Source organism: Lytechinus variegatus, chromosome 1, assembly GCF_018143015.1.
Source record: "Lytechinus variegatus isolate NC3 chromosome 1, Lvar_3.0, whole genome shotgun sequence".
NCBI lineage: Eukaryota > Metazoa > Echinodermata > Echinoidea > Temnopleuroida > Toxopneustidae > Lytechinus > Lytechinus variegatus.
In genome coordinates this window covers 45,894,733-45,914,167 of record NC_054740.1, presented here as the reverse complement: position 1 = coordinate 45,914,167, position 19,435 = coordinate 45,894,733, and the positions used below count along the sequence as shown (strand labels likewise).

The 19,435-nt window shown below is 33.7% G+C and overlaps 1 protein-coding gene across 1 annotated transcript in view; it reads left to right on the top strand.

The window, feature by feature from the left end:
* Positions 1–11,205, top strand: part of LOC121415133 (scavenger receptor class B member 1-like) — a 32,534-nt gene extending 21,329 nt beyond the window's left edge. Inside the window, exons 3-6 of the mRNA XM_041608259.1 lie at positions 3,196–3,337; positions 7,366–7,435; positions 8,355–8,536; positions 10,369–11,205. Of these exons, the coding sequence (XP_041464193.1) occupies positions 3,196–3,337; positions 7,366–7,435; positions 8,355–8,536; positions 10,369–10,529 (555 nt within the window). The 3' untranslated portion in view covers positions 10,530–11,205. The remainder of the gene's footprint in view (positions 1–3,195; positions 3,338–7,365; positions 7,436–8,354; positions 8,537–10,368) is intronic.
* The last annotated feature ends 8,230 nt before the right edge of the window (positions 11,206–19,435 follow it).

Below are 19,435 nucleotides of genomic sequence, written 5' to 3'. Positions count from 1 at the left end.
AACATGTTGGATGCTTATTTGCATAATATGTAAATTACACTTCAGATATTAAGCTGATTATTAATGTATTTGCCATTCTTAGTGATCACATCATATTGATCTAGACTGAAATGTTTTTATAACTGTTTTTTATGAGAAAAATAAAAATTTATGGATTTTTTCATACAAAGATACTCATATATATGCAAATAAAGCAGATTTAATTACGATTTTTTATTTAGAAAATAAATAAATTTGTATAAACTTATGGGCTTCAATATTCCTACTTGTTTTCTGCACTTGGTTTCCAATATTTGGATTATTTTCCTTATTTGTGATTTATTATGGGTAATTTGCATAAAATGGTAATTTACATAAAATGCAAATTTTGTGATTTTCCTATATGCTTGTATATTCAAGGACTTTTAATATGGTGTTTAGGAAACCTTCCTGTAAGGTATTGTCATATTCCAATTTCAATTTTTGCAATTTTTGAGGGATGTGTCACCAGTGTGTTTTCTTGAATGTTCATAACATGTTAGATGCTTTTATTTGCATAATATGCAAATTACACTACAAACACTAATCTGAATACAAATGAATTTAACGTCCTTAGTGATAGCAGCATAAAAATTTCAACATTAATGAAATTTTCAAGCAGTTAATGAGAGAAAAATCACAATATCTTGACATTTTCCATATAAGGATGCTTATTTGCATATTATGCAAATGAGGTAGTTTTTATTTTGCTTTTTTGACAAAAAAACATTGAGTACAGGTATTTATCATGAACTTCCGCTCAAATTAAATTGTTTTGGACACTCAATTTGTAATCTTTGGGCTATTTTCCTTATTTTTCTAACTTTTTATAGCTAATTTGCATAATATGCAAATTTCATAAATTCCCATTGCTTGGATTTCTTGGGACTTTTAGTATCTTGTTTAGGGGACCTTCCTTGAAAGCATTGCAGTGGAATATCTCGTGTTGCAATTAGTGGTGGGTCAAACCCTATATTGACTGGACTAACTCCACCGAGAATCCTTCTGGATATCCAAACTCAAAACTTTGCAACCAAATGGCATTAATGTCGAACAATAGATCCCCAGCCTCCCAACCCGCACCCGCTCCCCTATGACCCACTTCCGTTTCCCCTTCCAGTGTCAATGCATTCTTTACATTCATATAATATACACCTATATAGAGACACCTGAACAGTAAAGAAACTCACCATAAAATCAAGGTAAGAAGCTTATGTTTATTATATTATATACAATTTACCACAGCCCAAATATATATATTTACATTACTATTACACGTTGTGAACATACTTTGTCATGTTTGTATTATTATTAGCTCTACTAAGTATTCCAACTTTAAGTTTGATACGTATCTTAAGCGCGTGTGTGAAAGGATGCGGAAGAATAATAAGTGTATGTGATCGACCTCGAGAATTATTACGTGCTTACAAACTTGTGCTAACTCATGTGAATTTTATGCACATATTTAAAACCAAAATCTTTCGAAAACAAACCTATTTTTTGTATAATACGAGTCTATAACCACACATATATATGATGATATACAGCATATCCTTTATAGATTTTCATAAGGCGGCTGCCATTCTTATTCAACAACTTAAATTACAACCTAAGTTAGCCTTATTCTTAAGTTGTTTGTACAGTTGTTTATACATTGTTTCTCTTGTACTTCAGATGCCTGAAGAAGGCCAAGTTAAGGCCGAAAGCTTGCTGTAAATAAACTTGATGAACTATACCCCGGCTGCGACGTTTGCTTTATTCGCTGTATCTATATGTAGCATCTTCTCAAATATATAATAGAAAGCACCTCGAATTGTATAGGTCCTTGCTCTTCACAATTTATATATATATATATATATATATATATAGAGAGAGAGAGAGAGAGAGAGAGAGAGAGACGTAGCTTAAATCAAGGTTCCCCAGAGCTATCTACCCTTTGGAAAAATTGGTTATGCCGAAAAAATGTCTCTGCCGGGAATCGAACCCGGGCCCCCAGCTTTGAACGCCGGTGCCTTTACCACTAGACCACAGAGACGGTCTAGTGGCTAGGCCGAACGAGATCCGATTGACCGTCAGAAAGACAGATTTTCGACACTATACCAATTACCTTTGTAGGGTGAAGGTGGGTTTTGAACAATGACAAGCCGTCATGCCTCAGCTGGATCAAAGCTGGGGGCCCGGGTTCGATTCCCGGCAGAGACATTTTTTCGGCATAACCAATTTTTCCAAAGGGTAGATAGCTCTGGGGAACCTTGATTTAAGCTACGTCTACCATTGTTCTCTTCATCAATTTCTTTACAATATTTAAATAAAAGAGTTGCCAAAGCTGTTGTACATGTATAGCTTCACACATTTATATATATATATATATATATATATATATATATATATATACATGCTTCTTCATCGACGGCCTGATGATTGCTTCTTAAGCATGAAACTGGCAGTTGCCGTGTTGATTTAACCATCCTACCTCGGATTATACCAGCTCCTTCATTGTAGAGCACTCTTCAGGGTCCTTTCTTGATTATATATATATTTATGTATAAATGCGTGAAGTTATACATGTACAACAGCTTTGGCAACTCTTTTATTTAAATATTGTGTGACAGAAATGGATGAAGAGAACAATGGTGTGCATATATATATATATATATATATATATATATACATGTATATATGAACGGGGGGTAGTGGGTTCGATCCCAGGCCGAGTCATACTTATCAAAGACTTATAAAAATGGGACCTTCTGCCTTCTTGCTAGGTGCTCAGCATTTCGATTGGAGAATGGTAATAAGAACATGTTATGCATGCAGGGCACATGGGAAGAACAGCTTACAAATGAAGTGGCGGCCCTGGGTAAATTAGAGTTGCTGTTGTTGTTATCATTATCATTATTATTTATGTATAGATCATTTATCGTGATAACATTCTGCATGATGACAACGTATTGCAACATCATTTAAAAGAACCGAAATATTCATTACTTCACCTTGAAAAAAGGGTTATTAACCCTTTCAACGGTGAGCAATTTTCTTCAAATCTTTTTCCCTATCAAATTTTTAGGGAAAATTTGCACTGTCTGTCTTCCGGATCTTCTCCTATCTAAATCCCTAATTATATTTTTCTCTATCACTATTCCCTCTCTCCTTTTCTTTTTGTCTGCTTATCTGTAGTATAATAACAGTGATGATGGTATATGGTCTGTGTATACTGGTCAAGACGATCTCATGAAGCTTAATCAGATGGATATGTGGAATAGAGAGAGGTTACTATCATGGTGGACTACAGACTATGCTAATGCCTTAAATGGCACTGGTACGTTTCTTCCTTAGATGCATTCTTTTTTTTAACATCAATTCATCCATTAATTTTCATTTTTGTCTCACCTGCATAGCAGAGTGAGACTATAGGCGCCGCTTTTCCGACGGCGGCGGCGGCGTCAACATCAAATCTTAACCTGAGGTTAAGTTTTTGAAATGACATCATAACTTAGAAAGTATATGGGCCTAGTTCATGAAACTTGGCCATAAGGTTATCAAGTATTATTAAACATCCTATTAGAGTTTCATGTCACATGACCAAGGTCAAAGGTCATTTAGGGTCAATGAACTTAGACCATGTTGGAGGAATCAACATCAAAATCTTAACCTGAGGTTAAGTTTTTGAAATGTCATCATAACTTAGAAAATATATGGACCTAGTTTATGAAACTTGGACATAAGGTTAATCAAGTATCACTGAACATCCTGCATGAGTTTTATGTCACATGACCAAGGTCAAAGGTCATTTAGGGTCAATGAACTTTGGCCGAATTGGGGGTATCTGTTTGATTCCCATCATAACTTTGAAAGTTTATTGGTCTAGTTCGTTAAACTTGGACATTAGAGTAATCAAGTATCACTGAACATCCTGTGCGCATTTCAGGTCACATGACCAAGGTCAAAGGTCAATGAACTTTGGCCGAATCGGTCGTATCTGTTGAATTACCATCATAACTTTGAAAGTTTATTGGTCTAGTTCGTTAAACTTGGACATTAGAGTAATCAAGTATCACTGAACATCCTGTGCGCATTTCAGGTCACATGACCAAGGTCAAAGGTCAATGAACTTTGGCCGAATCGGTCGTATCTGTTGAATTACCATCATAACTTTGAAAGTTTATGGATCTGATTCATGAAACTTGGACATAAGAGTAATCAAGTATCACTGAACATCCTGTGCGAGTTTCAGGTCACATGATCAAGGTCAAAGGTCATGTAAAGTCAATGAACTTTGGCCATGTTGGATTTTTTTTGTTGAATAACCGTCATATCTCTGTAAGTTTATTGATCTAGTTCATAAAAAGTGGACATAAGAGTAACCATGTATCACTGAACATCTTGTGCGAGTTAGAGTAGTTTTCAAAGTCAGCACTGCTGCTATACTGAACTGCGTGATGCAGTTGAGGCGGCCAGAGGCATTCCACTCGTTGTTTATTTATCATTTATTCATTTAACAATTTTATTTGTTAATTTAATGATTTTATTAATGATTTTATTTAAAATGAGTAATTAATGATTAATTAATTAATTGAATGATCTTATTTGAAATGTCAATTAATTGGATTGTTCACGAATTTTACTTATTTATTCATTTTGATGTTTGACAATACTTTTGCTTACTTAATTCATATTATTGCCAGAACTTGAAGGTCGTATAGAGAACAGTTTTTACTTCGATGACATTAAATTTTAGAATTTTCTTCCTACAATCAAGTTAAAGCTGTTAAAAACTTCCTCACGTTAAGGGTGCATAAATAAATACCTAAAACTGGAATCTACTCGAACAGTACTTGTACTTGTCGTAGTTAATACATTTTCTTGTTATTTGATATATTTGGTGAAAGTTTTCCATGAGGGTAATTATGACTGTCCATCCAACATCTGGCATTTCTTTTGGGGCATTTTTATTTATTGATGCAATGCGATGAAATTTTTGCCCATTCTAAAGTAAATGCTGCTTGTTTTTAATCCTAACTTGACGATATGCTACCTGCAATAAAATACTGCCCCAAATTGGTTGGACCATGGACCTGGTTGGACATATAGTTACCCTCGTGGTAATAAAGAAGTTACCAAATATTTTTTAGGTGCATCCTGTCAAGGTATTCCTACCTTTCATTGTATATTATATCCTACGATATTCTTGACGAATAAAATCAATTTATCGATCACTCGTTCACAACCTTACAAAAATGCTGATTCACCATATCTGGGGCCCTCAATTTCTTTGGCTCTTTACACCACTGGCTTAGTTGCGGGGATGGGTAAATTTTGAATAGATTATTTCATATACGAAACATTAACATAATCATTTTATTCTTTATCATCATGGATGTTTTCCCATCCTTCTGTTTCTAGCAGTATCCGAAAGGTATGGTTTCATTTGATTACAATAAAACATAAAAAAAATTACGTGACAAACAAAATCGATGATCATCATTCTAATGATAATGATTATGATTAATATCATTATCATCACCATCATCATTATTATAAATTGACCTTTCATTAAATCATATTTCATCATGGCATTACAAGTCAGTGTCATTTTCATTGTTATGATTACTAATGTTATTTTTCATCATTGGTGTTGGCTATCTAATGATGATAATCCTGGATATGGTGATAATTATGATAATATCATAATAAGATATGTGGCATTACTCTTAAACTTACTACTTCTACTCCTGATGTTGAGTGGAAATATTGACCGTCATTTTTCATTAAACATACGCAACTATTAAAACATTCAAATTAGTACATTAAATACAATGGAAGGTACAAAATACAAAGCGTCTTGAAAATGCATTGAAATTTTAAGGCTCAAAATCTTCAAGGCCAAGTAAGACCAAGGCCTGCTTGATTCCATACAATCTCATTTGACATTATTCTTCTTCAACTTGACTTTCTTCTTCATCAACTTGTTTTCTTTTTCTTTTTTTCTTCTTCTTCTTCTACTTCTTCATCTCTTTCCCCCTTTTTCTACCCGTTCTCCTTCTACCATCTTTTCTTCTTCTTATTCTTCTTCCCTTCTCTTTTTCTACTTTTTATTCCTTCCCTCTTCTCTCACCCCTTCTTCTTCTACTTCTTCCGTTTCTTATTTTCTTATTCTGTCAATTGTCCTTCATGTTTTTATTCGTCTTCTATTTCTTCTTTTTCTTCTCTTCTCCTTCCTTCCTCTTCGTTTTTTCCCTTCATCTCAATATTTGTATCTTTGTCGGTCTTAGTCTTCAATCCTCGTTGGTTGGTTGTGTTAGAGTTGGGTTGGCGCTGTCCAATATCTACAGAGATTTTCTGCGCCAGGTCGTTTCAGGTGCTTAATTCCCGTGTCAATGTCATCGGCGCTAAACTAGTCTGACCTGTCATAGAGCGAGGTGCAATATAATTATGATTAGCTACCTCCACCATTAAATTGTGCGTTTTTGTCCTTCATAGTATGCAATTTTATAAAGGAAGCTAGGTCGAAGCTCAATTTTAGTAGTCTAAGTAAGAATTAACATCACTAATGAAAATATCAATAATAATCATCAGAACTAACGGAAGAGAGAGAGGGAGTTAGAGGTGGAGAGAGATGATTAGAATATATTCTTATTCGAATCTCTTTGTTTTTTCACATAATTCAGGATGACTTAAATCTTCCCAAGAATAGTGCTAGATCTGATATTTGCTTGTTCCGTTTCAGGTTTTTTTTTTTGCATAGTTCTTCTTTCTCTTTCATATTTCTTGCATTGTAGTATAAAACATGTTTTGTTGTCTCAGAAACCTGACAATGGGAACATAAACCATTTTCATGTTGATTACATATATACAGAAAATAATTCAATTTACATTTTCCAAGTCTTAACCGCTGCATCATAGTCTCTTCATATCGAATGAGACCCAAATACATGTCTTCCTTTAGACGACGATACCCATTGAGCCTGCCAGATTTCTTTATCAATCAAAGGCATGTGTTTTTTCCATTCCTTTTTTTTTATTCAATTCGTTCTATTGATGCTCCTTTCTTTTGTTTTCTTTTTTTTGCTAAAAGGTCTGCCACTTCGTTCCCATCTTCTTACCCCTTTTCTTGCCTTTTTCCACCCACCCCAGGTTTCAGCCCCCCCCCCATGTAAATCTTTGTTTTAATTCAGTTCAGCATGGTACGTTCACTAAAAATATTGATGTATACCTGTTACTTTTAATCATGGAAATAATACCATTGTTCGAAATTGCACACCTTTATCAATATTGTACATGTATATCCAGGTGTAATTCAGTATCTATAATTGCGATGCATAATTTAATAAATGCCATACATTCCAGATGGAACGATAATGCATCCATTCGTAGATAAAGACGAAGAAGTGTATGTCTACTCCACATATGTGTGTCGGTAAGTAGAGTTATGTACCCCCCCCCCCCATGGATTGATGATCCACCAATTAACATGATGAAATTACTATGGACCCCTATGCGTAATATTAATAACTCTTTCGGTGAAGAGAAAATGCGAAAGAAGGGGGAAGGGGGCAATCACTTTACAACCCATTTTTCTCGATTATATAATTTAGTTTTCTTTTTAATCTTTAAAAACTGCTTTCTCTTCGGTCTCCCCCCTCTAATGAAATAGTAATTACGCCATTGAAATACATGAAATATCGTTTAGAGGTGCTCATGTGACCCCCCCCCCCCCCTCACAAACACACACACACACACATAAGCGCACCCTTGTGGGTAACGGATGTGGGTATGGACATGGCGAGCTATGCACACCCTATGACTCGAGTGTGTAAACTAATGGAAGTTGAACTGTTTTATACACCAGATTTCCCCGAGTGTCTGAGTTATATTATATTACATTATCGTAAAAATAATAATTTGATTATAACAACAATAATAATGATAATGATAACTATTATTATTGTCATTATTATTATGATTCTCCTTCTTATCATTATTATCGTTATGAAAATATAATCAATACAGTAACAATAATAAAATCATTCCATTAATATCGGGTCTGATACATCAGACACTCAGTGAAATCTTGCGTATTAAACAGTTCAACTTCCCTTCAGTTTACACACTCGATTCATATGGTGTGCATAGCTCGCCATGTCCATACCCACATCCGTTACCCTCATGGGTGTGCTTGTGTGTGGGGGGGTGGGGTTCACTTATCATCATTATTATCATAATAAATTTTATTATTATTATTATGAATCAATATTATTGTTATTATTATTGGTGTTATCATTATTATTATCATCATATAGCCTACATGTTCATTCCGTCATCGATGTATTTACTAGGTCTGGTCTATTGCTGTTTGAAGGCTACAGAGAGTTTCGTGGTGTATGGCTCTATTATTTTAGCGCACCTGAATATCTGTATGCGAACGCCAGTATACACCCACCTAATATTGATTTTTGCACTCCTGACCAAACCACTTGTCCCCCTTCTGGATTGATTAACGTCAGTGTATGTTATTTCCGTAAGTAAACGAATCATTTTCAAATAACCTAAGCTCGCACTTTTCTTAGTTTTTTCTATAGAAATAGAAAACTTGTTTCCAAGAGGTCTGTGCATGAATTTACAAACGAAAGCCTTAAACATGTAGACAAGAACGTAGGGAAAAAACAATGCATAAAAAGACAATCATGAAAGACCTAAAAAGTCACTAGAAATGATTATTTATATTTCTTTCTAATTTCATCTGACCATATGAAAAAAAACAGATTTCATTCAAAGTCTATAATTTGCTGAAACACAAATTACAAGACTTTTTGTTATATTCTAACAAATATTATATATTTTGTATGACAACCAGATCTTAAATCTACGAAGAAGAAGATGACTTGAAATATGAAGTTTAATCAATGTACAAACTTGAAATTCGTCTTCTCTCATGTACTGTCATTGTTGAATGGTAGTTTCTTTTTATTGTTTAATCTGTCAATGCAAACGACAATGACTGATCAATAATTAATCAATTGGTGATAATAATGATATCACTTTATTAAGGAAGTACACTGCAAAAAGTTGATTTTTTTTACTGTGTTTTAGAGGCAAACTTTCAATTTAATTATTTGTCAAGTTTGGCTCAATTATATGAAAAATCTAGATTTTTGACTCGCCTGCATAGCAGAGCGAGACTATATAGGCGCTGCTTTTTCCGATGGCGGCGACGGCGTCATCATTGAAATCTTAACCAAGTTAAAGTTTTTGATATGTCATCATAAAAGTATATATACCTTGTTCATGAAACCTGAGCATAAGGGTAATCATGTATTACTAAACATTCTGCCTGAGTTTCAGGTCACATGACCAAGGTCAAAGGTCATTTAGGGTCAATGAACTAAAACCATATTGGGAAAATCAATATCGAAAACTTAACCAAGGCTAAGTTTTTGAAATGTTATTAACTTCGAAAGTATATGGACCTAGTTCATAAAACTTAAACATAAGGTTAATCAAGTATTACTGAACATCCTGCTTGAGTTTCACGTCACATGATTAAGGTCAAAGGTCACTTAGGGTCAACAAACTTTGGCCATGTTGTTTTTTTTAAGGAATTGTCATCTTAACTTAAAATGTTTATGGATCTAGTTCATGAAACTTGGACATTAGAGCAACCAAGTTTCCCTGAATATCATGGCTGAGGTCAAAGGTCACTTAGGGTCAACGAACTTTAGCCATGTTGCTGGTACATGCATTTGTGGAATTGTCATCATAACTTAACAATTTTATAGATCTAGTTAATGAAATTTGGACATGAGAGCAATCAAGTATTCTTGAGCATCCTGTGCAAGTTTCAGGTCTCATGACCAAGGTCAAAGGTCATTTAGGGTAAAAAAAACTTTGGTAATGTTGGGGTATTTGTGGAATTGTCATCATAACTTTGAAAGTTCATGGATCTAGTACATGAAGCTAGGACATAAAACAGCAATGTATCCCTGAATACCCTGTGCGCATTTCAGGAACATGGCAAAGATCAAAGGTTATTGAAAGGTTAATGACCTCTGGCAGTATTGGGAGTATGTGGTGAATTGGCATCATGACTTTAAAAAAAATATGGGTCTAGCTCATAAAACATTGGCATAAGGGTAAGCAAGTATGAATGAATATTTTGCACTTGTCTTAGGTCACATGATCACCGTCAAAGGTCATTTTGGGTGAATGGACATAGTATTAATTTGAACCGCACCTTTGTCGATTCGTGTCATGTGCATGCTTTAGATACCAGATGGTATTTAAAGATTCTTTGGAAAAACTTTTTCGAAACATGTTGTTACTGAAGATTATTCACATGTTGTTGGTCAACAGAAGCACCCATCTACCTATCATCACCACATTTTCTCTACGGAGACGACATGTTATTTGATGACGTCATTGGTATGAAACCAAACTTTAACATCCATGGACTGGAGGCCGAAATTGAACCGGTAAAAACGTTTTATTTCATATATCTTCCCTTTTGTGTTTGATAGGAGTATCGATTTGTTTGCTATTAAGGCAAACCCGTACACGGGTCGTGTGGTCCAGTGGTTAGAGCATTGGACTCATAATCGCAAGGTTGTGCAAGGTTGTGAATTCGAATACCCACTCTCCCATTGTCTCCACTTTGATAAAAAAGGCACAAGGGTAATATCTGTCGCCTATTTATATAATATATTCAATTTACGTATTTTCGATCGCTTAGACGTTACAATGTTGCCGTTCCCATGATGCAACTGCATGATGCAATAACCAAAATAATTACACTTAGGCCTACATTTTGGTGTTTATGTCGCACCATTCCATAGAAGCGTGCCAGAAGCTATCCAAGTGCTTCCTATCTTCAAAGAGACAATAGATATATTCTAGGAGATAGGGGGGTTTATTCAGAATTTTTGGTGGGGAAGGTTTGACAAGCTTATCCGGGGTAAAATTGTGCGCTTATTCCAAAAATGTCACTCTTATTGACCGTACTGACGCCATTTTGGCCATTTTGGCAAATTTTTGACCAAAAATGACCATTTTGACCACTCTTTATGGTCTCTTAGCAAACTGCTTTTGTAGCCACATGCAAATAAAAGGGTCTATCAAAAGTAAAAATCCACCCAGATTCCAGAAAAAGTGGTTTCATTTGCCAAATCACAATAGCAGTGGTCATTTTGGCCAAAAATGACAATTTTCATGATTTTTTTGTCCGAAATGGTTACAAATATTGATCAGAGCTACGATTGGATATTTTTGGAAATCCACATTTATTTTCAAAATATGCGCTCGATCATAATTATCAACCTCATGTAATTTATTACGTCAGTTTTGACCTATGAGGGTCATTTTGGGTACTTTAGACATAACTGACCATTCGCGCAGTTTTGCATTATTAACTGTTCAAATAGGCAGGAAATTGAGGTCTTCAGCATGTTTTATCTTCTTCCCTTGTAAAATGAGAATGCATTTAAAAGTCCTTCTTGTGTAGAATTTTATGCTGATTCCAAATATACCAGTCTTAATGACACTATTTAATAGATTATTGTAATTTTTGTCATCTATGGCCCTCAAAATGACCAATGCCATCAGTTCAATTTATCCAAAAATACTTTGAATGTCACCAGAATCGTTACAAGGGCATGCTTTGACACCTAACGTTGGCGTATTAATCCTTTGAATTGAACATCTCAAAAGTATTTTGACCTTATGTAACTTATTCCATAAGTTTTTACCTATGAGGGTCATTTGGGGGTACTTTAGACATAAATGACCATTCATGCAGTTTGCATAACAAACTGCACATAGGCAGGAATTTGAGGTCATCAGCGTGATCTTCTTACCTTATAAAATGGAAATGCATTCAAAAGTCCATCTTATGTAAAATGTGATGCTGGTTCCAAATATATCAATTTTAATGACCCTATTTAACAGCTTTATGTCATTTTGGCCACTTATTGCCGTTAAAATGACCAATGACATCAGTTCAATTTATCCAAAAATACTTTGAATGTTACCAGAATCGATACAAGGGCATACTGTGACACCTAATATTTGTGTATTAATCCTTTAAATTAAACATCTCCAACGTATTTTGACCTCATGCAATTTATTCCATCAGTTTTGACCTATGAGGCCATTTGGCGTACTTTAGACATAACTGACCATTCACGCAGTTTTGCATAATAAACTGCATAAAAATATATATGTATAGGAATTTGAGGTCTTCAGCGTGTTTTATCTTCTTCCCATATAAAATGAAAATGCATTCAAAAGTCCATCTTGTAAAATTTGATTCTGATTCCAAATATATCAGTCTTTATGACCCTATCCAACAGGTTAAGGTCATTTGGCCACTTATTACCCTTCTAATGGCCAATAATATCAGTTCAATTTATCAAAAAATACTTCGAATGTTACCAGATTCTTAACAAGGGTGTGCTGTGAAACCCAACACTGGTGAATGAATCCTTGAAATTGAGCATCCCCAAAGTTGACTACCTTGGTCATTTTGGCCACCTTGACCCCCCGGCCAGCCCTGCTCATTGTGTATGTTAATTCAGGTTATATCGAAGACGGTGAGGAGAAATTTTGGATTGCGTTAATATTAGCATCAATTGTTAAATGGGGAAAGTTTGAAAGCTTCTTGGTGGAAATCAATGAAATGATTCCACACAGACCAGTGTTATTGGCCAACTATTGGACCCTGTGGTCATTTTGACCACGTTTCCCTCAATATTGACCAGTGACCATGGTCCCTAGGAATCTCCAAATAGTGGAGGGATCAGCTAAGAGACAGACCACAAGTTATGCTTTGGTGATTCAAAAAAGGGCTCAAATGTTGGTGAGTATCATTATCAGCATGAGCTACCAAGGGCAATATTCGGTGAAGAGTGTTGATAATTGTGATAAAATCCTTTACATCGAGCATACATAAGGTTGTTTGACCATGCACTGTGGTCATTTACATGATTTTAGCCATCTTGACCACACAGTAAATGTTTATGGAAACCTCACAAATATGGGGCAGTAAATTCAGGAATGAGACATTTTAGCATCGATTACATGTTATGTTAAGACATTTTTGTAGATTAATGTAGATTAATGATTCCAAATATATTAGTCTTAATGACTATTTATGAGCTAGTGTTCATTTTGGTCCCGACAATGACCAATCACATTTGCATTATCAAAAAGGATTCAAATTTTGTTGTCGCTCCATATTGTTAATAAGATATGTTATATCAATTATTGATTTCAATATGATATGACTAATAGTACATAAAATATTGTAACCATTTTGGCCATTTTGACTATTTATCGCATATAAGACTTTTGTAAATAAACATGACAGGAGCAATTGTGGAAATGCGTTCAATCCTTTTCAAGTGGAAATATTACAAGCTCACCTTGAGTAAAAAAATGTGCCAAATACTTCACCATTGTCTAATGTGGCCCAATTGGTCATTGTGTGGTCATTGAGTTTAATTCAAATTATACAGATAACTATGTTCTAGAGGAAGCCACTAATCCTCAATTCAAAGGTGCGTCATTACAAAGCAATTGGTCAAAGTGAATTTCACGAATAGATTTGACCATGATGCATTTTTATTACCTTTGCCATTTTGTATAATGTTTCACAAACCTCATATTGGCATGATTGGTAAAGCTGAAAGTGGAAAACTTGCCGTAAATTGTTAAAGAGTGGCCAAAAATAGGCACAGAGACTAATTTTATATAGAGAATGTGTTTTAAAGAATGTGCTTCAAAAGAATTATGGGTAAATTAGATGCTCACTTATCATGCCAATGTGAGGTTTGTGAAGCATCGTACCAAAAACAAAAAACAAAGATGGTAAAAATAAATTCAATTTAATTCAATTTATTTGACCAAAGCATTAAAATACAATAACATAATACACATACATAAAATACAATATTTACATTGGTACAATAAATAAAAAGCTTGGCAGGAAGCAGCCAGAAAGGAAAAGACCCTTATAACGGCCGACCTTACAATGTATCATAAATGTTGTAAAAATATAATGTAAAAAAATAATACAATAGAATACAAAACAAAACAAATGGGGGGAGTGTTACACCCACAAATGTAATAATCGCCCACAAATGTAATAACGCCCACAAATGTAATAACACTTTACCCACAAAAGTAATAACGCCCACAAATGTAATAACACTTTACCCACAAATGTAATAATTTTTGATCGCCCACAAATGTAATAACACTTTACCCACAAATGTAATAACGCCCACAAATGTAATAACACTTTACCCACAAATGTAATAATGCACTTTACCCACAAATGTAATAGTGACTTTACCTACAAATGTAATAAATTTGAAGTGATTTTTGGCGAATTCGTTCTAAACTAATATCCTATAGTAATGCGTTCATATAGCACAAAAGTTCAAAGTCTTTTTTCCAGACCCGGTTAATGAAATATTACAGTACAAGTCCAAGTCTTTTTCCAGACCCTGTTTTTCAAAATTATAATATACGTCCAAAGTCTTTTTACCAGACCCGGTTGTTTCAAAATTATAATATAAGTCCAAAGTCTTTTTTCCAGACCCGGTTAATTCAAAAATTATAATGCAAGTCCAAAGTCTTTTTTTCAGACCCGGTCGTTTCAAAAGTTATAATATACGTCGGTGAGGGGTAAAGACAACACTCTAAGCCCATGCATTTTAAGTGGGTTTAATTTTGAAGATTGGTCTCAGCTGTCATTTTTTTTCAATATTTTTTTATCTTTTAGATAACCGGGTCCAGACGAAAGACTAAGCATAATACTCGTGTTATTCCACAAGAATAAGAATATGAGTCTTTTGTTTTTAGGATTGTTTAAATAATTTTTAAATCACCGGGTCTGGAATAAAGACAACGCTCTAAACATGTGCTTTTCTACATGCATGGTCTTAATTTGGAGGATTGTTGGTTCTTAGATTCGTTGTTAGGGGTTGAGTTTTATTGATTTTTTATTCCTGAAATAATTGTGTCTGGAGGAAAGTCGATCTTCGACAATCGGTCTTCATATTGTTCCACAGTAATTAGATTATTGGGTATTCGTTTTAGAATATTTGTGAAAACTATTTTATTTTTCAAATAGTAACCAAGTCTGGAGAGAGGATGTCTGCTTTACCTACGCGTTATTACAATGTTTTGTAGGGGTAGTAGTATTATTTAAAAAAAAAACATATTTTTACTGGGTGAAACTTTGGAAATTTGGTCTTAGATTCGAAGTTTTTCAGTTACTTTTTTTTAATAGCCGGGTCTGGAGGAAAGAGTACGTTTTAAAACTCGTGTTATTCCACGAGAATAAGAATATAAGGTCTTATGTTAGAAGTTTTTTTTTCGTAACTGTTTTAGGTCTGGAATAAAGACAACACTCTAAACCTCTTTTAAAACAGGTTCTTAGGTTGAAGGCTTGTTTGGTCTTAGACTTTGATTTTTTTTTAATTCTTACTATTAGCGTTTTTTTTTAAAGAAAAAATGGTCGGGCTGAAAGACTACGCTATATCCAGCATTAATAAGATTATGGGGTCTTTATACTGTTTTTAAACTGTTATTCATAATGTTTAAATAACAGGTAACCGGGTCTGGAGAAAAGACTACGCTTGATTCTCAATTTACTCTTAGTGCATACATTCACAATATACACCGTATAAGTTGAAACAAGAACAAAGACATTAATTCCACCAGTTTTAATTAACTGGGTCTGGAGAAAAGACTAAGCTCTATACCCCTTTTTTCCACAGGAATATCATTATCGTATCTTAGTTTGGACTTATATTATATATTTTGAATAACTGGGTCTGGAAGAAAGACTTTGGACTTTTATTATATTTTTTAAAACATCCGGGTCTGGAAAAAAGACTTTGGATTTATATTATAATTTTTGAAACAACCGGGTCTGGAAGAAAGACTTTGGACTTGTACTTTGATGTTTTATTAACCCGGTCTGAAAAAAAGACTGCACTTTTGTGCTATATGAACGCATTACTATAGGATTTTAGTTTAGAACGGATTCGCCAAAAATCCCTTCAAATTTATTACATTTGTGGGTAAAGTCATTATTACATTTGTGGGCGATCAAAAATTATTACATTTGTGGGTAAAGTGTTATTACATTTGTGGGCGTTATTACATTTGTGGGTAAAGTGTTATTACATTTGTGGGCGTTATTACATTTGTGGGCGTTATTACATTTGTGGGTGCAACAGGGAGTAAAAGCTAAATGAAACAAATTTAAAAAAAAATAACTCACAGCACATGATAATTAGCAAGAATGATTTCTTTGGATCTCTTCTTAAATAAATTAAAAGATTGAACCTCCTTGAGTGGAGATGGTAGAGAATTCCAAATGACTGGTCCTTGATAAATGACAGATTTTTTAGAAAAAGATGTACGTATGAGAGGAGGATGAAAATCAGAAGCACTCCTAGTACTATGTTTATGAATATCACAATTTCAATCAAAATATGTAAATAATGAGTCAGGGAGAATTTTTTTATGACATAGATACATTAAAATTCCAATCTGATACACATACAAATCATTGAATCGCATTATTTTGAGTGAAGAAAATAAAAATGGAGCATGGGCAAGAAATGTGGCATGGTCGATAATTCTGACTGGACGTTTTTGTAATTTAATAATCCTATCTATGGAGGCAGCAGATGAAATGCCCCATACAATGATATTATAATATAAATATGGAAGTATAATTGAATGATATATCATCTTTAAGATGGTCTTAGGAAAGTTTTTAAGTTTATACATGACACCGATATTTTTAGATTATTATTTTTAGAGTATTACAAATAAGGTTAACGTAATCAGTCCATTTCAATTTATTATCAATTATTACACCAAGAAATTTTAAAGAAAACACCTGGTTGATTTGAGATTTACAAAGGTTTATAACGATATCGTCAGTATTACACTTTTTATTTAAAAAGACTATAAAACTAGTTTTTTTACTATTAATTGTTAACTTATTTTCATATAACCATTGAGAATTACATTTATTTCTTTGTTGAATCTTGACTGAAGCGTCTGTAGGTCTTTGTTTGAAAGAAAAATACTGGTATCATTAGCAAAAAGTATACATTGTAAAGAATTAGAAACATTTGAAATATTAATATATAATAGAAATAAAAGCGGGCCCAATATGGAACCTTGCGGTACACCACATCTGATGTGTTGAAAACAAGACTGTTCATTGTTAATTGTTATCATTTGCTTCCGATTTGAAAGATAGCTTTCAAAAAGTTTTAGTGTTATTCCCCTTATCCCATATACATTCAGTTTATTTAACAATATGCGATGATTAAAAGTATCAATAGCCTTTGATAAGTCCAAAAATAACCCAATCTAGTCCAGTAGAATTTTTTCATACCTGGAAAAGTACAAGGTTTTTTTGTTGTTGATTTGTGTTCTAGATGGGTATTGAAGTAAATTCAGCTTGGTTGCCACCTTGGCAACCTTGAGAAATTTTTTTAATTAGCCTAATTAGCATAATCATCTAATATGCTACTTCTCTTAAACCAGAAAGATTAAAAACATAAATAATGTCATTTTACTAAAAGGTCCTGTGACGAGGAATGGATTTATAGCAATAATTTAAACATTTAAGTTATGCAATTATCGTTATCAGCCTAATTAGCATAATGAGATAATTAGCATAAGTGTAATACATACGTATTTGCGGATGTCTATCCAAAAAATCCCAATACGTAGATAATGCATCCCTTTTAGGGTTTTCTATAGCGAGGAACTCATTTATGAGTATATATATATATATATATAATATATATATATATATATATTTCCCTTCTTACCAATGTAATTGTCGTAATTATAAATAGCATAATGCGCTAATTACCATATATGTGCAATATATACATTCCTTTGTCATTTTATATCGAAAATGCCGAATACATAAATAAAACAGCTATCCCATGGTTTTCTATGACGAGGAATTAATTTCTAACATTATTTTTTTCCCCTTTTTACCAATGTAATTGTCGTAATTAGTATAATAAGCATAATGCGCTAATTAACATATACATGCAATATATATATTCCTTTGTCAATTTATACTGAGTGAGAATTCCCCCAAAAAATGAATAATACAGCTATCCTATAGTTTTTCGATGATAAGGAATTCTTTTGTGACAGTATCTTTTTCCTTAAAGCAATGTTATTGTTGTAATTATTGCTTAATTAGCTTAATGCGCTAATGGTCCGGCAGCCCAGGAGGTTTATTCAACCGAAAGCCGGACAAGCAAATGACCCCATAGCTGGATGGCATGGACCTTGAAGTTTACAAAAATGCATTGCTGCCGGGTTCTATGCGTGGTCTTCCCTCCGAAATGACGTAATATATGACGTCACTACAAAATGGCCCTATTTCACCATTTTTCAGACATTGTACACATAGCATGAAGTCAAGGGAGAATATCTCAGCCAAATCATGCTTGTTTTGTATGAAACTTTCACAATGTATTGTTCGAGTAGTGCACAAGAGATATGCAAAATTTCACGAACAGAAATTATTGTTTACATATGCAAATTACGTAATGAAATTTGCATATCATTAGTTTTGGAGATTTCTCGCATAAAAAATTGTCAAAAATCGATTTAGAAATTTATTTTCTTTTGTAGTGTACTTTATTTGATATTTTTTCTCTCAAGCATAATATTATTGTCTTTATCTATATCTCTACTTTAAGAAAATATATAACAGTAATTGAAAAAGACATTATAGACTGTGATTTCAGCCCCCTTTCCAATATGTTGCGCACGTAGAAATCGTGCGTTTTTGGCCTATTTTCACCATATGGCTGACGTGTGCGAACGATATGCCTACTTTATTGATGTTTCCTGCATTTTGCATGATATTAAATCTTCCAAACAACATATTTTCTTCTTCATTATGTCTCTGGTGATCAATCAATGATTTCAGCAAAATTTGATTGCCCACTGGGCAGTCTATAGGCTACGTTTTCAGCCTAGTTTTCAACAACGAACCTATACCATGTATGACTGCATCGTTGTAGTCGAGTCGGATAAGAGGGTTTCTATGTACCATCAAACCATTTTTCACTCAATGTTTTGGTATTTGCCTAAAGTGTCTAGTTAATAAAACTTGATGTTCCCTTCCCAAAATCGTGTCCAACGGAGTTCAAAATTGATATCTTTGGCGGCCCTCTTGGACATTTTTAATGAAAATCAATTATTTTCATATTTTATTGCACAAAGTCTGACAATGGGAAATTTTAAATCAATACGCATTTCACTAGGATTTGGATAGTAGAAATCGGTTGAAATTGTTTTCTGAATAGTCCGGTTAATATATTAAAAAAAGAATTCATCAAAAATTTTGAACCAAAAT